The sequence below is a fragment of the Symsagittifera roscoffensis genome, chromosome 2, assembly GCF_963678635.1.
Source record: "Symsagittifera roscoffensis chromosome 2, txSymRosc1.1, whole genome shotgun sequence".
Lineage (NCBI taxonomy): Eukaryota > Metazoa > Xenacoelomorpha > Acoela > Convolutidae > Symsagittifera > Symsagittifera roscoffensis.
The window spans coordinates 47631897-47655130 of record NC_087063.1 but is presented as its reverse complement, the minus strand read 5'-3'; the positions used below and the strand labels follow the sequence as shown (position 1 = coordinate 47655130).

Here is a 23234-nt window from a genome sequence, read left to right as displayed (position 1 = left end):
TTCAGAGAGAAGGTTTTTAATACCGGAGTGCTTCAGCGTTTTCCGGCAAAACAGCAGCAGTCAACGGAATTGAACAAAACGGACACTCCTCAAGTTTGGTATTCTCAAAACCTTATCAAATCAACGGTTGACGAACAAAATAACTTTTTTTTGTCGGTGGTAAGGGAACCTATGTTATGAATGAGTCTATTTTTTATCATGACCTTCTCAGACCTCATCTTGAAGACACGGTCTTGAAAGTCTGATCAAAATGCGCTCTGAAAAAAAGGAAACTAAAAAAAACCGAAACAAAAGAAATTGAGTTAACACAACATTCATTTTTCAATCTAAGAATTGTTACACTGCAGAAAATTCTTTAGAGACTGAAAGAGTGAGTTTCCAATATGTACCCATCGACGATGCAAAAATCACATTGCGCTACAAAATAGTGAATGAAAAAAAAACAAGTAAAAACAATTCTGAATAATTATATGTTGGAAAAAAATTACTTGAAAAGATAACTTGGCAAAAGTTGAAAAATTACAGCTACAAAAACTTTATATTTGTACCAGATGAAGTTCACAGACAGCTCTTAAAATTGGAAACCATTTACCGAGCGGCAACAAAGGCGACAAAATTTGGGTCGAAACCTGTTAAGCGGAAAAAAAAACTTGTCAAAAAAATTTCATTTAACCTGAAAGTTTTTATGACCCATCCGAATTGACATAATTCCCAATGGATCTATTTTGTCCTCAAAATTACGGAAAACAGTTTGTATAATTTAAAAACTCTATATAAGATAACTCTATATGAGACATGGTTAATTTAAAAATGTGTGAAGTTTCAGTTCAGCTAAAAAATGTTTAAATTTGAACAAAATCGATGCTTTAAAAATTTATAAATAAAAAACCTACCAGATAAAAAAGGGCGTTTACAAAAAACGGAAATTGAACCAATAAAAACTAGGACGAAAACCAGGAACCCAAAAAAAAAATATATTTTTTGAAAAGATAATTACAACCTGAAACGGGCTTAAACTAATTACTAGCTGACGGATAGTACTTTTGAGTTTTCAAAAATCCCAAGAAGTGAAAATCGTCTAGAAGTTGTCCACTTTCTTTACGGGGAAAAAGTCTAATACCCGATTGCAATACCCTTGGTTATCGCAAGAGTGATAAATAACAAACGAAACGAACCGTTTCATTTATGTTTTAATCCTTTAGAGTAATTTCAGGTTGCAAGAAAATTCCGTTAAATATAGCTAAAAACAGCTGAGATACAAAAAGAAAACAGTAATAAACCAAATAGAAAACCAAATAGAAAAAGCGCCGATTCCAAATCAGGTTATTGAACAGCTTCAAGCTGTACCGAATGAAGACGACATCCCTGACCTCAATACACACGTGGCTTTGGTCAATTGAGGTCGCGACATTCCCTCAACTTGGAGAAGGCATGCGCCGGACGCTCACAGACATCGGGCTAACAACCTTTTTCAAAAAATTTCATCTGAATTATTCCTCTAGAAATCCTCCCTGGAAAGTTTTTTAGATAAATTCAATGATCTTTTACTGTATACATTTTATTTCCTTTGTTTCATTGGTTTTGTCGTAATCAAATGAAAAGGAAAAATGAAAAATTAATTGAAGCAAATATTCAAAATGCAAAAACAACCTAACCATCTACACAAACAACTACACAGTAAATAAAAACACAAAAACTCCATTTCAGTTCTTATATTAATTCTCGTCATCTGAACTTGAGATAGCAGCAACTCGCTTTCTTTTTCTTGAAACCGATGCCTCGGAAGCAAAATCTGATACATTTGTCACATCACGAATACTATTTACTTCATTTGTTGCCAACGCATCATCAACTTCTTCTGGGCTATCCGAGTCTAAGGCTCCTCTATCAGGTTTTTTAAATTTCTTTCTATCACTTTCCCGATTTCCATTTTCATCCTCTGAGCTCTCTTCATTTTCGTTCCGCTTTACATTATCAACGTTATTATCAGAATCACTGTCGCTGAAGTCAATTCGCTGCAATCTTGATCGACCGCCGCTTTTGAAGTGATTATATGGCTTTTTAGAAGCGTTTTCCTTGGTCTCAAAAGACTCGACATCAGATTCAGAACTAGCATCGCCACCAATATTTGCTTCTGGTTCAATTTTTCTTCTTTTTCGAGCACTACTTTTCGAACTGCTGGGTACCTTCTTTATTTTATTTTTCTTCTGAGATTTTAAATTCGCCACAGGTTCGTCATCACTGTCGCTTTCAGATTTTCTTTCATCTATTGTCAGATTTTTTATAGGGTCTTCATCATTGTCGTCGCTACTTTCAATCGGAACCTTGGCGTTTTCATCAACATTATCATCAACATCGTTTTCTGTTTTATCGTTTTGAAAATCATCCTCTGGAGAACTGGCATCTTGAGCATGACCCCCTTTAAAATTATTCTCTTGAGAGATACTTTGCGATTTCATTTCCTTTTTCCTTCTTTCTTCTGCTTTTCGTTTCAGAGCCTCCAACTGTTCTTTTCTTTTTTGAGCTATTTTTTCTTCATCTTCAGAACTTCTGTAGCCTCTTTTGTCATCGTCATCGCCACCATCATCTGATCCATCGTCATCAGATGCTTCCGAATATTCTTCATCCTGATTCTGAGAGTTCAGCTTAGTTTTTCCTATGCTTTCAGCTGATATTTGATCTTCATCCGACTCGTTTTCATTTCCATCATTCTTCTCAGCGCCGTCTTCACTGTCGTCATTTGAGGATCTCTGAAGCGCATGTTGCAAGACATCTATTTTTTTCGTAAGAGCCTCTGATGAGAGGTAATGTGGTACTCTCCAGAAGATTTCAGTGCCTTCATCGCCCATACTTGTAGGCTGACACATTCCTAACAACTTCAGAATCCTGTTGAACTCATTTCCACAATCCACCAGAGCCTTTTCCACGACATCGCCATTTGGCACCAAAGGAAACGAAACCATGCCACTGTTGTCATCTTCGTCTGGGTCACTATCATTTTCCAGATCCTTTTTTACTTCTGCAGAACTTTTTAGACTATTTATTAACCAAGTTAACGAGTCTTTGTAATAGCCGCCATCTTTCCTCAAAATACAATTCGTTAAGCTTGAAACCTGTGCTTTTGATTTTGCTGATAGATCTCCATTTGGAAGAGCTTGCTCTACAAACTCGTGCTTTGATTTACTTCTGAAATTTCCAGATTTGGGTTTCTTTTTGGCTGATCCTTGTTTCACTAATTGCTCTTCAATGTCAAAATCGTCCTGTTCAAGTAAATCGTTAGCTTCCAAGAAGTTTAATCCTTTTCCTTTCTTCTTGCTACCTACACCTGACGCCTTATAATCCAGATTGAGATCCTTCGTTTTTTCGATGACTTCCTTTCTCGAAGCTTCAAATGTTTTGTGCTCCAAAATCAATTTCAGTTTTCTATATTTTCCGTAGAGCTCTTGCAATTCCATAATTTCTTCTTCGTCCCAAATCTTGGCTTGTTTGCCAGACTTTCTAGGACCAGTTGCTCCAGATCCGGAAGATTTTTGCGTTCTCAACTCTGCAATACTTTCGACCAGCTTCAAATCAACTAGTTTATTTGCTATCTGTTTTCTCGACTTAGGCGTCGAGAGCTTGTCCAAAATTTCGCGCAGTAAATCGGGAGAACCTTTATGAGTTTCAAACAAGGTTTTCAGTTCTTCGATTACAGTTTCGGGCCAAACATCCGGCTTAATTATTTCATTCTTGCTTTGAGCCAACCCCATCGAAAGTAGCTTCTGAATTATTCGAACTTTCGGCTTCTTGTGAACCATTGCACTGTAAATTTCCGATAACGGATCCTCACTTTCGCAAAACTGTTCCCACAAAAATCTAAGTTCAGTTTCATGCTCTGGTCGCCATACGCCTAAATTTTCACGTCCTGATACCATTCGCAAATCATTCAGATCTTCGACAAGTTCTAAAGATTTGAGCTGATTTGCCACTACTTTCGGTTTGTTTAGCTCACGAGAGAAATTAGCCATAATGTATTCAACAACGCCACCTTGTGCTTCGTTTTGTTCGCTTTCTTGGTACTCTTTAAACAAGCGTCTCAGCTCTTCGTTATTTTCTTCTGTGAAGACCATTCGGAAATTATCGCTTCGACCATGATTAACGTAAGTACCGTACCCATCAATAATTTCACAAGCTACTGACGTATCTTTCCAGAAAATAAGTTCCATATAAACGTTTTTATTATTTTGAGCAGCGCGTACAAACTGCTTGATCAAATATTTCCCAAACGTTACTAACTCTTTCATTACTGGATCGAGAGCCAGTTTGTGCTTTAGCGTTCGTATTGAGGCTTCTCTCAAGATGTCGCGTAAAGTGGTAAATAACGATGCTTGGAACAATAACCCTGGCATACTTAAATCACATGCTATTCTGTGCAACATTTTCAGCACGCTTTTATTAGTCTGAGAAAAATTCGTTCTAAAAAACTGCAATAAATAAGAGTAACATCGGACAACGTCGTGTTTTGCATACTGTTGCAAATGCGAGTTGAAATCAAAATAGGCTTCATTAGCGTCTAATTTTCGCATTTCATCATCTTCAGAACTGGTATCCGATAAAAGGCCGCCGTCTAAGAGTTCTTCATGAAGCGCTTCGTTGTTATCAACACGTGTATTCTCATCTTCACCTTCTGAAACACCGTCCAACTCAGTTAGCTTCTTCACATTATCCTCAAAGTCAGGGATTCTTGACTCGTCTTCAAAATCTTTAAATTGACCCAGACTGCTTTTGAAGGAAGAAATGTCGATCTTGTCCGCAAAATGAATTGACCTCAAAATTTCAAATTCATCTTCCATTGAGGCATCGACAGCTCCAAAAATGTCACCTTCGACCCAAACTTTCCTGCACTCCCTCAAAAGCTCAATTATTTTACCAGCGGTGACAGTTTGAATACATTCCGTTTCTGGTTTCTCTGAATCGTCAGAAGACTCAACTTTATCAACGCTCTGGAGCGATCTTTGGATCCTAGCAACCGCTATTTGCTTTTGGTCATCTAACGAAATATCGCTCAGAGGGTCAAACGGAATCATAGTTTGCTCAGCTGGTGTAATTCTACCCTGAAAAATTCCACATAAACTAGGGGCAATATTGTCCCAAAGACTTTCTTTCTTTTCCAATTCGGCTTGTCGTTTACGTTCTTTGGCTTCTTCGTTCGAAACTACATTTTTCCCACTTTTCGCTCCTGATTTTGTTGGTAGGGCATTCCGTTGATCAGGTTTCTTTTTCTTCTTTTTGCCTCCCTTTTTCTTTACAATTAGTTTTTTCTTCGACGTAAAATCTTCTAACATTTTGAGAAACACGTGATTCGTTTCAACTAAATCTTTCAAATAACTTTTACTCATTTTGGTTTGGTCGAACCTTTGCATGAAGCTGATGAAGAGATCACGATATTCACTGTTGTAGAATAAATTCCGCTTCAAAATATCGGCAGATCTAACTATTTCCTTTTCCTTGTGGTTTCCCATTTTCTCGCACGATTTCAACAGCTCTCCAAAAGTTTTCAGAGCAAGGTGCATTCTTTCAGCCCATGAAATTGCAACAAACTTAGTTTTCTTTTCTTGCAACATCATTTCGTAATATTCTCCCATTTTTAGATGAATGAAGTTGAAAATCTGTGATGACAACACTTCTGAAATTAGTTCAGGCCTGAACTTATAACACCTGTTGAACTCCAGGAAAAATCCCATCGACCACAAAAAGTATGACTCATCATTGTACTGAATTTTTTCACGTCTGATTGCATCGCTAGCCGCGTGCATTAAATTGTTAAACGCATGCTCTAATAATTCGTTCACGAACTCTTTCAGAAACTGCCGAATGACCTTTGTCGACCTTCGTGGAACCCCGCGGTCACCAACTGGCAGTAACCTTTTGGGTTTCCGCTTGCCAGTTTTCAAGTCATCAAAAGAGATATAATTTGCTTTCGTTTGTGATCCGTGAAATATCAACTTGTTACTAGGGTTCAAAGCTTTCAAATTTTGAACATAGTATGACCCGCCGAATCTTGAATGCCTCGTACTACTTACAGTTGCTCTACATTTTCTCTGCTCTTTTTCTTTCAACAAAAGAGCACACAATTCCTTCGCCTCAATTTCAGCTTCCTTTTGACTTTTCTGCCATTCGTTTAAGTCGGATATTTGAACAGACGGAGTAGATGCGAGAAGTTCGGGGCTTTGATCACGTAACATGTGAAATAATATTTCCAACACGTGCATGCACCATTTTGATTGGTCTTCATTAATAGCCAAATATTTGAGCACCGCTTCAACTCCTGTTTTCTTCATGGTCCAAATAACTTGATCATGCACAGAGGCATCGTCGTCAGTCCGGTTCTCATCATTCGGATTTGAGTCGATATGCAAAACATTTCGAAACAAAATCAAAATTCTTTCTATCAGTAACTGATTTTCTTCATCTTCAGAATCATCCGATTCCAAAATATGTTTTATTCGCATGCCGATGTTATAGATCAGTGTTTCATTCACAAATGCGGATTTATAGCTTCTGAGATATCGTTCCAACTCCATGTAGTAACTTCTGAACAAGGCTTCTGTAGGCATGTTTCCGAAACACAAAATCGCTGGACTGCTCAAATTTTGCATCAACCGAATAACGGCGTCAAATAAATCCGTATCATCTGGATACGTGCAGATGATGCTGATCAAATCATTCTCGAACACTTTTAGGAACCCCACTTTTCTTCGAACCTGTCGTGTATCATCCTCCCGTTTCAGAGTTCGAATTAGTTCTTTTACACTTAGTTCGCAATCTGGTTCTTTCGTGTAAACACCTTCCGCCTCGTCAAAAAAACCGAGAGAGGAGCAGCATGCATGGAGTCTGGCCTCTGCGAAATCCATGACCTTCACTCAAATTATTACGATATCATCAATCTGAAAAGACGCCAATTACTGAAAAATCCGTTAAATGAAATTAAAACTAGATATTTTCAATTCAAATAAAATTAGCATGAGAAGTCTTTTTAGAATGCTCAAGGAAACAAAAACAACTGAAATAAGAATATGAAATTCCATGAAAAAAATCAATATTTCCCATTTTCAAACTATCAACTGGAAGTTGTCGTAGAAGTGCTAGTTAAATCATCATTCATCAATTGCGAGGTTTCGTTTACTAATTCCTGCTCAGTCAATGTTTCATCCTCAACTCTAACATCTATCACAACTGTGTTTTCTTCGTTAACTTCACCGTCTAATTTCCTCTGTTTATCTTCTTGAAGTGTTTCCCCTACTTTTTCAGGCATGGCTTTAACTTCTTCGTGGGATCTACCAGCTAGTCTCAAGAAGTGTTCTTTCTCGCATGCTTTGACGTACGCTCTTACAGTATAGCGACCCTTCCAAGCACAGAATGCAAATGACTGCATCATACACTTGTTTTCATCTTCGTCTAACTTCGGTTCATCTTCGGGTGAAAACTTTATTATAATACACCCATTGCCAATCTTCGCTATTGCAGCTTGTGTTTTGTCGCTGAAGTTACGGAAAGAAACTGAATCTTGCACCAATACTTTGGTGACGTCGTCTAAATACATAAGCAGAACATCAAGATAAAGAATTCTGTTAGTGAGTCCTTATCGAGAAAAGAACCCGTTTGACAATTGGAGGATTCTCTCGTGCCCTCTCACTGACAACACCCACCACTCAATTGTGTTTAGACAACGGCAACGAGGGCCATTTTAAAAATTGAGAAGGCAAAGAGGGCACACCAAACCCCCCAAAAAACCTCAAAATCCTTTTATTGTGAAAATAGTTGGAAACTGAGACCCAGGAAGTAGATTAAAACAGATTAAGTAAACTGCAATTTAAATCGACTATCATCAAGGAAAACAAAATTACGAGCATCATTCATTGATTGATTTCAGCAATTGATTTTGATTAACCTCTGGATACATGCAGACACCGTTTCGTGACATGGTCCAGCATAAGAGCGAGACCGTCCTGTACAATCCTGTAGTTGATATCACTCTCCTCCGAGAGACGCTTCTCCAACACCAGTGCACCTGCATGGATCACCTTCAGTTTAGAGTTATCGTTGGCCGAAACTGAAACAGAAAAAAGCTGCATGATGACACATTTATTGCAATTTAGCCAACAATCACTTAGAAAAGCGTCCATGCGACTTCAAAGAAAGCGCAAAAATATCAAGAGCTACTGCCTTTTCTTGTCAGATAGCCTAATTTGCGCGCCATTTAAATTTTTGAGACATTTTACAGAAAACATAGCCAACAGACAGTTGGAGAAGAGCCAATGAACGTAAGAAAACAGAAACAGCGAACAGACAGTTGGATAAGAGTCAAGGAACGCAAGAAACAAAAGAAAAACTGACAAATTTTTTGAAAAACTCAACTTTCAAACGAAAAACAAAGATGCGTTTAAAGTTCTTTGAATTTCTACAAAATTTTATGATTCAACTTTTTTGATTAATATAACCCAAAATTGAGAAAACTAGATCAAGAGGTAACTTTTTATTCCGCTGAGAAATCTGAAAATTAACTTCAACATTCGAAACTAGAAGTCGATCAAGTTTATCGTGACCTTCACACTTTTGCTGTTCGATAGTGGAGTTTGGCTTCCTATTGAACAAAATAAAATGTACAGAACTTATAAAGAAATCATACATCAAACCGAAAAAAAAAGTTGAGCCTGAGCAAATTTTAAGACTTTCCCTAATAACAAAACTTCAAGAGCACGACCAATTAAGAGTCTTCACTACACTCATCGACTCTTAAAAACTCACTATACAACTGTTTGATTACGAGAAACTTTTAATCGTTGACACGCTTTCAATATGTGACGAAAATTCACCCAATTTAAGAAAACTGCACCAACGAGTTAAGTTTTACATTTAGTTTGAAGTTGAACAAATGAAACCCAGATTTCAAACAGAAGTTCAATCATGTTTTACGTTATTTTTTGCGCCATCTAATTTCTTAAATGACAGTGAAATTTATTTAACTTCAAATAAGTAAAAGAAATTGAAACTATCTCAAAAAGAAATCAAAAGCTAATCCGTTAAAATTTCAATTTGATAAGAAGAAACTATCTTCTGATAAATAAACGAAAAGCACTCGACGAAAAAAAAGTGAAGACAGTGCGTGCGTCTACTAGCGAAAAAATTTGGACGAACGTACTTTTTCAAGAAATAAGTAAGAGTATAGCCTCAGTTGATTCAATCCACAGCTATTACTATAAGAAAAATCATCGTAAGCCCAAATTACTGAAAACGGTATATTAGATAATGAACCAATAAATTCTCTTACCTAAGTCATAAACTTTATTTTGCTGAGATCGAATTACAATTATAAAATTTGATCTAATAGTTAACATATGGCTAAGAAGAGAAGGTTGTTCCACTTAATTAAAATCAAAATTGAAAATACTAAATCAAAACTGAAAGCTAGCATAAAGCTAAAAAATTATGAAAGTTTCAAAAACGCAAGCTGTTTCGACTGGCATGAAAATATAATATATATTTTCATGCTATATTTTCATATACAGGTAAAATTTTGAGTAAAGCCTCAATCGATTCCTTTGCCTCAATTTCAGTTTCCTTTAAATTTTTCTGCCATTCGTTTATGTCGGTTATTTGAACATACAGACGTTCGAGGCTTTGATCACATAACAAATACTATTTCCATGTGCATGCATTATTTTGTTTGGACTTCATTAATAGCAGAAGATTTTAGCACCGCTTCAGTTTCTGTTTTCTTTATGGTCCAAATAATTTATTCATGCTCCAAAGCATCCTCGTCAGTCCCGTTTTCATCATTCGGATTTGAGTCGATATACAAAACATTTCGACCAAAATTGAAACTTATTTCTATAAATTATTGATTTGTTCATTTGGAAAATCATCCGATTCGAAAATATGTTTTATTCGCATGCCGATTTATAGATCAGTGTTGCTTTCAGAAATATGGAAATGTAGCTTCAAAGATATATTTCCAATTTCATGTAGACTGGTCAAATTTTGCATCAACCGAATACCGGCGTCAAATAAATCCATATCATCTGGATACGTGCAGATGATGCTGATCAAATCATTCTTTTACGCTTTTTGAAATTCAAAAATTATATGCTTGTCTAGCTTTATGCTAGCTACCAACTTTGATACATTGCTTTCAATTTTGATTTGAATTAAGTGGAAAAACCCTTCTTCCTAGCCATGAATTAATTATGAGATCAAATTTTGTATTGAATATATTTTGATCACAGCAAAACGAAAGCTTTTGCCTTGGTATGGGAATTTTTTGGTTCATCATTTACCTTTGCGTTTTCAGTATTTTGCGCTTTCAATAATTTTTCTTCCAAGTATTAGCTGTGGATAGAATCAACTTAGGCTATACTCATAGTTATTTCCTGAAAAATTATGTGCGTTGATTTTTTTGCTAGTCGACACACTAACGAACAAAATTTTTCATGAAAGAACTATGAATAGATCTTAAGTTGATTCTATGCACAACTGTTTTTTACAGAAAAATTATTCAAAACGCAAGTTTAAGTAATTCACAACACAAAAATGCCATACCACGTCAAAAACTTCAATTTTTGTTCTGGTCGAAATACATTTTATTTTATACAAAACTTGACATCCTAAGTATTCTATGGCTAGGAAGAAGGGTTAATCCACTAAATTGAAATCAAAATTGAAATGAAAGCTAGCATTAAGCTAAACAAGCTCAAAATTTTTAAAATCAGTGCAAAAACTAATGAAAACTAGATTGTGATATAATAACTTTGAGTAGAAGCTATATTGATTCAGGTAACAGCTGCTAATTTCATTGAAATTATTCGAAACTTAACTTAAAGTAATTTACAACATTAACTGCACTCCCACGTTAATTTTTTGCTAGTCGACACGCTGTCTTTTTCTTATTTCCATCACGGCAATTATTCGTCAATTCTGGTGGTTTAATTTTTGGCTTCTTTTTGAATTAGTTTCAAACTTTTAAGTGTAAAAAATTTAATTCGAGCTTTGAAATGAGAGGACGATACACGGCAGCTTCGAAGAAAAATGAGAGTCCTTGAAGTGTTCGAAAATGATTTGATCAGCATCATTTGCACGTATCCTGTGATACGGATTTATGTGGCTCCGTATGATGCAAAATTTGAGCAGTCAAGCAATTTTTTGTTTCAAAAACATGCCTACAGAAGCTGTGTTCATAAGTTACTACACGGATTTGGAAAGATTCCAAAATTGCCAAGTGACAAAAAACGGCTACTTTTTGGCCAAAACCTTCCAAAAATTAATGAAACCGATTTCTTCCTAAAATGATTGTTCTATAATATCGGCAGAGCTCTAAAACATCCTGACCTAAGCAAAATGTTGACCTAACAAAAGTTAATAGATGGCTGAACTAACAACAGTTTTTCAAATGAACCGTTGTTTCTTCAATCGAACCCCGGCCACTAATTTCAAAGTTTTCTTACAATTGTCGATTTCTGAAAAACAGGAATTTCAAACTGAACGGATTGCTTTTAGGTATTTGACAAATAAGCCATCAAATTTATGCTACTTGATATACAAAGATGTTTTCAAGCTTTTATGCTAGTCAAGTTTTATTGCAGTGAAACGGGCGCCAAGTTACGAGGGGGACTAACTTAACAGACTTTAATGAAAAATTCACACTTCCTAACTGCAAGCTCTCCTCATGCCTTGAAATTAAAAGTGTCAAAGACAGTAGACAAACTTATAAACCAGAACAAGACAGAAAGCAAGAAAAGCGGATGCTGTTTAAGTAGGTAGAACAGATGACTCCGACAATAAGCACTAATACCACAAAACTTAAAAACATCAATGACCCCAAAAAAACGGTAACATTTTTCAGCTTTCTCATTCAGAAGAAAAGCATACATTACCTTTAAATTTTTGGAATTTCATGAATATTTGATCAAAGTAGGATTATATCAAATGACCACTAGATTTATCAAAGATTTATTAAAGCTTGACAACGAACTATGAATATCTTTCACTAGCTTGAAATTGATCATATTTTTTGTTCAGAACATTGAAAATGAGGAGCTTTGTATTCTATTTTTTGTTTTTAACGCAAAAACATTAACCACAAATAATCATCGAATGGATCAAGTCATATATCAAATTGAAGCTCTTTCAGCCGTGTTTCGAACAATATTAGAAAATTTCCGAAAACATTGTCCTGTTGTCGAATAAACTGATTGGAAACTTTGCTTAATTTCGAGTTCGTAACGCGATCGATTAACGTTCGTTATATAATTGGTCCTTTAGGATAAAAAATTTGGTTTAATTTTTTTTTTCATTTTATTCATTTTTTGAATACAACTGTTGTCGATTATGCCAAATTCACTAAATTTTTACCCGTTTGTATCGTTCTCTCATCAAACACTAAATTGTCACTTAATTGAAGACAAAACCTTTTGAGTAGTTTTTAAGAATGTGGTCGGAACATTCTGTGCTACTTGCACAGCAGCCGGCTATCCTCGTTTTGTTTCGAAATTCGTCATAAAGTATTTCAACCATAGACGAGATATTTATGCAAAATTGTGGCTGAAAATTTTTTTGACTAACCGACTAAATAACTCGTTTTCGAGTTTCAATGAGTTCAAGCATGTACGCCGAGCCAAAACGTAGCTTCGCAAACACTAGGGACAAAAAGCAGCTCTAGAAAGTGCAATAAGAAAAAGTACAAACAAGCCCAGAAATAGAAAAAAATTCGGCTACGTCTGAAATTCGAACCTGCGAACTAGAGATTATGAGTCTCACAAAACAACCACTCAGCCACGGAAGCTTAATAGGCACTAAAAACTAGCTAAAATAAAATCAGAGAACAGATGCTCTGTAATTTCCAATGCTACGGTGAAATTTCAAAAAGTAAACACTTCTAGTGAACACTTTTATTTGCCAGTTAGGTTAGAAAAAAAGAACTTTCGTAATAATACACTGAGCAGATCGTTAGTGTAATTACAGGGGCGACAATGAGCTTTTCACTACTTGCGACTCAGTTATTATCCAAACTAACCAAAATATAAAAACCTATTAAATTTTATTTCCTTTCAAAAACCACGTAAAATGCAATTCTAATTTCGATTAGTTCATGAGAAAAAATTTGAAAAAAACATAGAAATTTATTGGATATTATAATAACATAGCCAATAGACACACAATTAGAAGTGAAGAACATGTAACGGGAAAAATAAACTCAACTTGGACTTTTCTGAAACAAATAGCTTTTTTCGGTTTATTTGAAGAATTAATAAGGCATCAACTGTGTTAAATTATTACAAATCGAATGTTAACGCAAATGCTATAAAAAGCCGTAAAGATGCCCAAAAATGGGCACCAATATTTGCGGATTTGTTTGGAAAAAAAGGATAGTCGTATTAATCCACAACGCTCGTTAAAGCGTGCTAGTTTAAGTATTAGTCGTCTTAGAGTCGGTTGCTGCTTAATTAAAGGTAACAACTTTTTTCAAAAGAAACTGGGTGTAGCAAATTACAAAGGTAGGCTTCCACACAGAGGCGAAGCTGCGCTTTGCAAACACTTGCGAGAACAAGACCAAAAGGCAGCTCTATCAAGTGGAATAAGAAATAGTATAAATAAGCCTCGAGTAATTAAAAACTCGGCTACGTGTAGGATTCGAATCTGCGACCTTGCAACTTTGAGTCTCACACACTGGCCACTAAGCCACGGATGCCTAAACTCCCCGCAAACTAGCCACTAAAATCCAAGCTACATATGCTAATAAATTGCCAATTCGATACCGCAAATACATGCAGCATAAGTCATGAGTAGCACCAAATACAAAAAGACACAATTTTGCATGTAATAAATCGCAAAGCATGTATAAATTATGCCTTTCAAAACATTGCAAGATATATTGAGTTACAAAATTTTTGAAATCGAGTTTTTATTATTGTTAAATTGTTTGAAACAATTAGCTATTTTCGGTTCATTTGATGAATTAAAAATTCATCAACTGGTTAAAACTTATTACTATTCGAATGTCAAAAACATGCTATCGATAAGCTGTAAAAGTGCCCCAAAAAATGGCACCAATATTTGCGACTTAGGACTTCGCAAGTGTAAACGTAATATCACGCTTGACCTCATGCGATCTTTCCTTCGGGTAGCTAAAATTCTGCTGAAAAAAAACAATCTCCGCCTTAGTCCTTTCCCACATCGTTAAGTGGTGGTAACTTACTGATTCTTCGGACAATGTCGGTGGTGTAAGATACCTTCCTTCCTCCTTCAGTGTCCTTCCTTTTCAGTAGATTCTGGAAGGGAAATGAGTCACTCACACCAAAGTCACTCTTCAGTGAGGCTACGCAGACATCACTCTCTATGTCACTCATATACACGAAGGGATCCTCCTTAAACCCTAAACAATTTCTCAGTAATCATGACAAATGAGTAAAAATTGCTACAGAAAATGTACAATGGCGCAAAGTTTAAAGTCATGAGGTTGCAGGATTATATTAATACGTCCTTTAACAAAAAATCTTTCTCCCACAACGGGGATCGAATACCGGATCTAAATTTTAGAGGCGATCATAAAGGCTATTTACTATGCAAAAAAGGTATGCAATATTTAAAAAACCTTAATGAAAAGAACAATATGTAGTCATTGCCGTAGTGTGAAAACGCATAGAGAGCTTTGCAGGAACCTACTATCGCCGACATGACCTTTTTTTCTATTTAATGAGTCAAGCATGGTTCTGTGAATTGATTAGCTTTTGTTATTATCTTGAAGTACTAAGATGTATGCTTAGCCACAGTCAACAGGATCATTCACTCGATACAAAAAAACAAGAACGTAGCAACTAATGAAAACATTTAGCTGAATGTCATCTCAATTACTTGTGATTAACATTTAGAAAAAACCCGGACCACATCTCCTCCGATGGCAAAAAGTAGATTCAGTTGACATGCTAATAGATCACGTGCTTAATTTCTGACCATAACCAAATAAGGTAAACTTTATTATACCTTATCCATATTCGAGCAAACACTAACCCTTGAATCTTGCTTGCTTCGCAGGAGGCGGTGCGGAGTTCTCAAATGACAGTGAGTCTGCACTGAATGATTCCAAATTGTCTTCCTCTACCTTTTCTTCTTTGATGCCATTAGATTCCTGTCCACTTTCATCAAGCTCGTATATTTTATTGGCTGCTGCCTTCCAATCTTCTCTAAATCACGTCAAAAAGTATAAACTTATGTCGCCTTAATTCGAATATGAAAAAGACAAATCCAAAAAGCAAAGGATGTTTTCTCTTTCACGTCGTTTAATGGAGTTTCATCTCTTTGATTTTGACATGGTTGCAGCAGATTTTGGCATGACTTTTTCAATTTCAACCAGACAGTCTTTCATTTTCACTAAAAACCAGTTCGCAAAAAAATCGTTCCAATGATTAGAAATTCAACATACTGTAGTCTCTTCCGCTTTGAAAAATTGACCAACTTCTCAATCACAGCCACAAAGAAACCGCCCGAATTCTGCTTGTACGGCAACACCCTCACGCATCTTTCCAAACTGAACTCATCTGCAACTTCTGGCGTTGATGGAAACAGAGTCGGCTGCAACTTTAAATTATCTGGCAACTCACTTTTCCTGTCTTTATATTGGGCAAACGACGCAAACGAAGTCGTTTCATTCGAGTAAACAGACCATGTTTTGATTCCTTTGTCTCTGATGAGACCTGGCAGTTCATGCGATACATCGACCAGCCGAATGACATCTGAGCCGAAGAAGTTAAGAGCTGAGTTTATAACGGCCTCATTTTCTACAGGGTTGAATGAGCATGTTGAGTACACGAGACGTCCACCCGCTAAAAAATCCTAATACTGAACCACTGAAGCTAGAAGAGTACATACACGGATACACCCCAAATCCAGGGTCCTATGTGTTAAGATTGGTTACAGGTTGTCAGTGCGGTGTTCTCTAGAAAAAAAAATAATTTAAAATTAATTCTATCGTGAATTCGTCATTCTAATTGGACAAAAAAAAACATTTTTCCCTGTTCAGTTTTTACAATTGGCAGTAATTCTCTTCAGCTCTACCTCAGTTCTCACCTAAAAAAATTCAGTCATTTTTTCTATCTCAGCACTTTTCTCATCACTACTTTTCAACAAAATTTCATCTAGTTCTGTTTAAATTTACGCTCTTGAAAAAATCAAGTTAACCTCATTTTCAGCAAAACTTCACCTGAAAATATTTCTTAAAATTACACTAAAAATGGCCCGATTCAACCTGAAGAGTTTCATGCAACAAATGTCTGGGGACCCGAAAGAATTGATTGAGGCCTGGATTACAGCCGGTTGATTGTCGACGAAATTGAGGATGAATTGATGGCAGAAGCAGATGACGGAGAGACAACGACGCCCGACAACGAGATGGAGGTGGTTGAAAGTTGCTCGGCAGAGCAACTAGAGACGCTGTTGTGCGGAATGACGGAAGGGTCGAAGAAGAAGTGTCGGCTGTATGCCTAAGAAGTGGACATACACCGTGAACTTGCGGTCACGGAGCCTTCAGCGGTATATATATGTTTTCTTTTCAGTTGCCTCTGACACCTCGTTTTTTTTCTCAATCAATTTTTACTTGGTTTTAGCTAACAAAGCTGCAGAAAGGACTGGAGCTCTGTTCGAATGGGTTCGGAGGTGAGGAGGAAAAAGAGGAGCCTGAGCTTGTTCCGTCAACTGCGGAAGATTTAAAAGACCTCAACGTGAATCACTTGAAGGAATGTATATGTTTTCAATACGCGATCGGTTTCAATCAGACGACGAGCTGCAAAAAGTTTTGAAGAAAATCAAAATTACTTGCGCCAGAACACGAAGGAGTCAACTGATTCGCCTCTATCGATTGGTTGAGAAGTTTCCTCTGCTTAAAAAATCAGATACTGGCTGCAAGCCCTCATAGATACTCAACAAGCTGTCAGTCATCAAAGCAGTTTGCGAAACCAACCCAGAGTTGTGGGCGGACGGTACCACTTTAGTCGATAGCAGCAGTGATGAGGAGAGCAGCAGTAGCAAAGATGACGTTCTATAAATGTTTTCGATTTTCATTGTTTGTCTATTAGTTTTAAATTTTTCCGTATGCGCATACGTTTGTTGTTGCAGGCTCTACTGACTGATGTTGCAAAAGGAAAAATATGTTGTTCAAGGATCGCAGGTTTCTCTTCCTCCTCCTCACCCTGCTGCTCATCTTTCTTTGCCTCTTTGACAAATTGTGGCGGTTCTTTTTGAGGTTGAAGGCGTTTTCCTTCCCTTGAGTCCTGAAGGCTATTTTAATGTTGTTGTTGTTGTGGAAGATAATTTGCGGGGATGAGGACAAATTTTTCGAGCTGCCGGGTTGTCATTTATGATTAACAGCAGGGGAAGGAAGAGGAAGAGGAGGAGGCAAGTATAGCAACCTTTCCGATTCTAATCTTAGAGCTGCGAGCATTTGTCTGGACAGGGGTCTAGTGGAATTGTGTGACCCGGATTCCTAATTAAATTTGACGAGTTGAGGTTATTAAAAAAACTCATCAAGGTTCCTGCGACCGACTGTTTCTGCAGCTCTAGGGGTAAAAAAAAAGAGCGGATTTACTTTCTCGACGATAGAGTGCATTTACTTTGACGACAATGAAGACGTTGATTTCTCAAGGAGATACATTCGTCAGTTATAAAAGTACAAAAACGCAAGGGGCAAGAGGGTGTGAGATCAATCAAAAAGTGACCTTAGTTCTCTTTCATGCATTCCAACGCGGGGACAGTTTGTTTAAGTATTGTAGTGTTTTTGTTGACTGTGACACCAAACTTTTCGTTGATTTTGACGTCCGGCTGGGGCTTATGTTGAAAAAGCCTTACATTGTAAAACTTCTTTACAAGAACAGTCAGAAATTACTAGAATTTTATTAGCAAAGTCTAGGAGGATTTTTAGTATGATTTGATCTATAACAAAAGAATTTGAGGCTTCGACACTGCTTTTTTGTTCGACACATACAAAAATAACGAGGGCGGGGCGGCTGTTTTGTTCATAAAAACTGGAGCTGGGAGTTCAAAGTCGGGAAAAATTGTTTGCCAGAAATAATAGATCTGAACCAAGTTTAAAAGCGGGTTGAAATATACCGTCAATTGGTTGAGTTAACATTGAGTAAATTAACTATGTTTTTCCAGATCCTGATGCAGCGCACACACACATGAAAATTCGATCATTTGTGGGGATTATTTTATTCATTTGTTTTGTTCAATTTACGCGCTGCCGTCTGAACATGAATGATGGCGATGATGAAACTGCAGCTGGGAGTAAACAACTCAAGTAAGTTAGTAGAAACTATTATAGAATAGGCAGTCTTTTCTTCACAATTGGGGATCTTAGGCACAGTTGCAAAACACACAAGGCAACGAGCATGAGCATACAGACAAAACTCACTTGAACCAAAAAAACAACGTCAGAGCCTTCTCTCCTAGAACACAAAAAATTCCACTTGGATTCCACTGCAGCTGAAGCCTCAGAGTCTGTTTGGTCTTCTTCAACACTACTACTTTCTGCTGCTAATTTTTGCTCTGGGCGAAGGCGGTGGTAGAAAAAACCTATAGTAGAAGATAAAATAGTTAAGTAAGTAGTGTTTTCCTCGCAAATATAAATTATATTGTGATTGCTGCTTGATCTACTTTGGGCCATCTTGAAAACACAAAAAGTCGAGAGATAAAACAACAAATCTTTGAGCGAAAAAGTGATTGACTATGAAGTAGGTTGTTGCGATCAACACCTTGCTGGTGCTGGTTTCTATTTGTGTAGCAACTAGTATTTAAATTGGCTGTTGCTGCTGCAATTTGGGAAGAGGAGGCTGCTGATCTCATTGTAGAAAAAAACTAAATGACCATTATTGTTACAATTAACAAAATGATAAAAAGTTTTATCATTCATAAAAACAGACAGTCCTTAGTAAGAGTAGTTGTAATAGTTTAAAGTATGTATTTTTTCTTCGTTACTTTTTTCCCGCTCCCTACTCACTCACTCTCACTCACTTCTTCTTCTCTTCCTCGCCATCGTCACTATCATAGACATTTGTCGCTCAAAAGATATAGGCCGAGTAATTACTTCTTATTCACCTTCCTTTCTTCTGTCGCTTCCACTGCTTCTGCTATCAATAACCCGAGCATACCCACAATCCAAGCACCCATATACATCACTCAAAACCCGGCAAATGGGTTCCCCTGCGGACGGCAGGCGATCGGGGGCGGGGCGGTCGGGCTTGGGGATGGGCGGTTGTCGAGATGTTCTACATAATCAAGCAAGTAATCAGTCAGTCAGGACCTGAAAAGCAGCAAAAGAGGGTAAACATCAACAATAACAGTTGATAAAAAATATATTATGGTCTTGCTTTAAGTTTGGTGGGTTTGGTGGTTGATCTTGGATGCAATTTGGGAAGAGGAGGCTGCTGATCTACTTTTAGAAAAAAAACTAAATGACCATTATTGTTACAATTAATAAAATGATAAAAACATTTATCATTCATAAAAACAGACAGTCCTTAGTAAGAGTAGTTGTAATAGTTTAAAGTATTTTTTCTTCGTGACTTTTTCCCCTCTCCCTACTCACTCACTCTCGCTCACTCCTTCTTCTCTTCCTCGACGACAGGCTTCTTTTTGTCTTTCTTCTCTTAGTCTTGGTCTTTCTTCTTGTTGTTGTTCTTGTTCGCTCGCTTGGCCCTCTTGTTGCAGCAGCTGGATAATGTCGTCGCCGTCGTCAACACTAATATTTTCCTTCGCCGCCATCGTCTCTATCATAGACATTTGTCGCTCATAAGATATAGGATGAGTAATTATTTCTTCTTATTCACCTTCCTTTCTTCTGTCGCTTCCACTGCTACTGCTATCACTAACACGAGCATACCCACAATCCAAGCACCCATATACATCACCCAAAACCCGGCAAATGGGTTCCTCTGCGGCGGCGTGGCAATCGTGGGCAGGGCGTTCGGTTGTCGACATGTTCTCCATAATCAAGCAAGGAATCAGTCAGTCAGGACCTGAAAAGCATCAAAAGAGGGTAAACATCAACAATAACATTTTGATAAAAAATTATATAATTTTCTTGCTTTAAGTTTGAAGTTTGGTGGGTTTGGTGGTTGATCTTGGATCATTAGCACGCACACAAACACACACACACGCACACAAAGACTGGCCGCCTGACTTGAGGTGAAAATCAAAAGTTGAAAAAAAATTGATTAATTCTACCAGGCAACAACTATCTATTCAGTACGAAGAAATGAGCAAAATGAAACAACGAACTACGACACCAGAAAAAAAATTTTTTAAATTGGGTCACAAATTGTGTTAGAGAATCTCTACATTTTCATCATCAAACGAGGTTCGCATATCCATCTGATGCTGATGAGTCTACTGGTAGTTCATCGTGCTCACAACTGCATTTACCGCCGATACAGAAGTTGCACGTAAACATTTCGCTAATCAGCGGAAGGCAAACATTGATGTTGAGCTCGTTTGTTGAAACAGCATCAGTAGCACTAGCAAAATACCTCTTCGGTCTTTTGCTAGTGCTACTGAAAACTCTTGGGTCCCGCAACGAAACATTGTCTTCTGTTGGGTTTTCTAATTATTGTTGCTGCTGTTGTTGTATATGAAAACTTCCTAGTAGGGACATATTGTGTGTCAATTGCTACTGCTGCTGTGATTGATGCATTCCATTGCTATTTTTTCTGTGCTAAGAAAATTTTTACTAGAATAACAATGTTTCGAATATTGTTTTGACTAAAAGTCGGCGCAAATCAGAAGCATCCAATCTCAAAAGCCATTTACAATTTTTCCCACTACTGTCAAAATTTAACATGTACTCGCTGCTATCGTTTAACCGCTCGTCCTCAACGCATACAGAAAAAATCCAGAGTTGGACAGCAGTTTCCATACATCAGGCTGTCAACAGCATTTCGTGATCACATTCAAAAAAAAAGTTGGGTTGAAAGCCGGATAAGAGCCATTGATTAAAAAAAACATAGCAATGAATCAACAATCACAGATGACTTTCAAAATGAGAACAGTTTTGAATTGAATGATGCATTGCTGATCTTCTCAGCGTACGATTACTATAAAAAAATAGCCGGTCTCACATGACGGTTTTATTACTAGATATTTGGACGGATAGATGACTTACTCTTACAAACACAAACAATAGAAAAGTAGAGGCTAAAAATCAACTGAAAAAATTACACGAATGGTCCCAGACTGTCTTAGATCTCAAAAAAGGAGACCGTCTCATGAAATATTTACAATTGTCTTCACTTGTGAGCCACGCTGTTTTAAAGGAGCGACAAAAGAAGTCCCCATACGCTACTAGACTTTTATACGGAGCGAAGGCGGCATATATCGAGAAGAGACAGAAAACACTTTTCTGTAAGACCCTGTAGTAAGCTGCTGGCGGCGAAACATCTCCTTCTTTCTTGTACATAAAGCTGTCCTGTTTCTCGGTTTTTGGGATCGAAGAACTCGCGTACCGTTTTTGAAACCTTTTCCAAATCCCAGTTGACGCTCTTGGGTGTAACATGCTGAGCAACAGGCCCCCATGCTTCTTCAAATGCCATTGGAATATGTATTAAAAATGCAGATGATTGAATTCAGTTTGATTGCGATCCAAGCATTCGGGACCACTCATAATAAGAGACATTTCCCATAGAAGCGATTGCCCATCTGACCTTCGCAATCATCTGTAATACAATGAGACTGATTGTCGATTTTTGTTACATTTATCCTTACTATTGGCACCAACATCAATTGTTTTTCGTTGCTTTTGATGATAGGAGGAAGACGAACTGTAAGGGATATTTCATCGCGAGGAGATACTTTCTAAAAAGTTTGTTGATGTTGTTGTTTTGGATCACAGGAGGCAAATGACAAATTAAGACGGCGCTCGTTTGCAAATATGTTTGAAGGAAAAGTTTGCTGCTTGTTGTTGTTTCCTCTTCTTCGACATGATCATCAACAAAATTTCCGACAGCTGTTTTAATATCCTCCTCCTCCTCGTCGACTGATGCTTCTACATCAGTAGACTTTGTTCGGAAACTTTGCTTACAACAAAAATGAACCCAGTCCAAACACAGCAACAAAGTGCTATCGATTCAATCAGGAGTATGATTGTTAAAATTATCTTTTTCAAACCAGCAAAATTCATCTTGTTCATATGAAATCTCGCGAAAATATTGGTTCATATGAAGATTAGCTTCTCCACAGCAAAACCACGTGACTTTATCATAACAACAGCCTTGCTTATAATTTTCAATGCAATGTTGCTGAGCAAATGGAACGCATTCATGATTCTTTTGTGCATTAACTTCCAAAAAGATATTGTAAACTGAAACAATTAACGTGAGCAGTATCCTTATGGAATAGATCTCCCCGATTCTAGACAAAAACTCGTTTATTGTTTGTTACCTTTTCGCAAAGTTGGTTTCGCAACCTGCATGTGCGAATAAAACGTCGAATGGACAAATGGAGCTCTCAGCTCCTGAACTTCTTGTTTCACCCAGGCTCGAAACTTTTCGCAATCAGTTCTTTTCTCTACCGCTCGATTTAGAGTTAGTGCTTTGACTTTTATTTAAATAAAATCAGTTATGCTTTGAGTATTGAAGCCAATCAAACAATAAAAATTAGGTACACTATAGAATTTGAAAATCTCAATAATTTCCGGAATTTCGTCTGTCATGCCCCCCAAATTGTTTCCTGATGGGATATCTCTGTTCTGTGTCCTTGTCGGCGACTCTGTTTCATCGATGTACATAATGCTGTCTGTATCATAAAACAGTATAATTGTCGTCTTTTTCACTCGCTGCATGTACCTGTAGAGGACAGTGCGTGCATGAGCCGTTGTAATCCAGCCAGCACAACATTGGATTTTCGGGCAGAATATGCAGCATCATCAATATCTTTATATTGGAGATACATCAAGTAATTTCCCACAAGGGTTGCATCTAACACTCTCGTGGTGTTAGATGTGAGATATCCAATAACATCAGTCTAATTATTGATATATCGAGTATTTGACAAGCTTTATCGCATTCCAAGATATCCCCATGTGGAATTCAAGAGAATTTTCGAAATAAAACGGAGACCTTAAATAAATCTGTCGGCAGCAGATTCTTCGACGCAGCTTCTTCAAAGAAGGAAGAAAAGCTTCGAATTATACTTGGACTTATAAAGGGAGGACAGGTATC

At 37.2% G+C, this 23234-nt stretch overlaps 2 protein-coding genes across 2 annotated transcripts in view; both read right to left on the bottom strand.

Moving 5' to 3' along the window:
• Window positions 1-1602: 1602 nt before the first annotated feature.
• Window positions 1603-6922, bottom strand: LOC134838842 (protein timeless homolog). The gene has a single exon (XM_063854126.1). The coding sequence runs from the start codon at window positions 6891-6893 to the stop codon at window positions 1716-1718; it is 5178 nt and encodes a 1725-aa protein (XP_063710196.1). The 5' UTR covers window positions 6894-6922; the 3' UTR covers window positions 1603-1715.
• A 121-nt stretch (window positions 6923-7043) lies between these two features.
• LOC134838841 (RNA cytosine-C(5)-methyltransferase NSUN2-like) overlaps window positions 7044-23234 on the bottom strand; it is a 61783-nt gene continuing 45592 nt past the window's right edge. Inside the window, exons 4-8 of the mRNA XM_063854125.1 lie at window positions 15455-15854; window positions 15043-15215; window positions 14231-14407; window positions 7931-8092; window positions 7044-7572 (exon numbers count right to left, since the gene is read on the bottom strand). Coding sequence (XP_063710195.1) covers window positions 7100-7572; window positions 7931-8092; window positions 14231-14407; window positions 15043-15215; window positions 15455-15854 — 1385 coding nt within the window. The 3' untranslated portion in view covers window positions 7044-7099. The remainder of the gene's footprint in view (window positions 7573-7930; window positions 8093-14230; window positions 14408-15042; window positions 15216-15454; window positions 15855-23234) is intronic.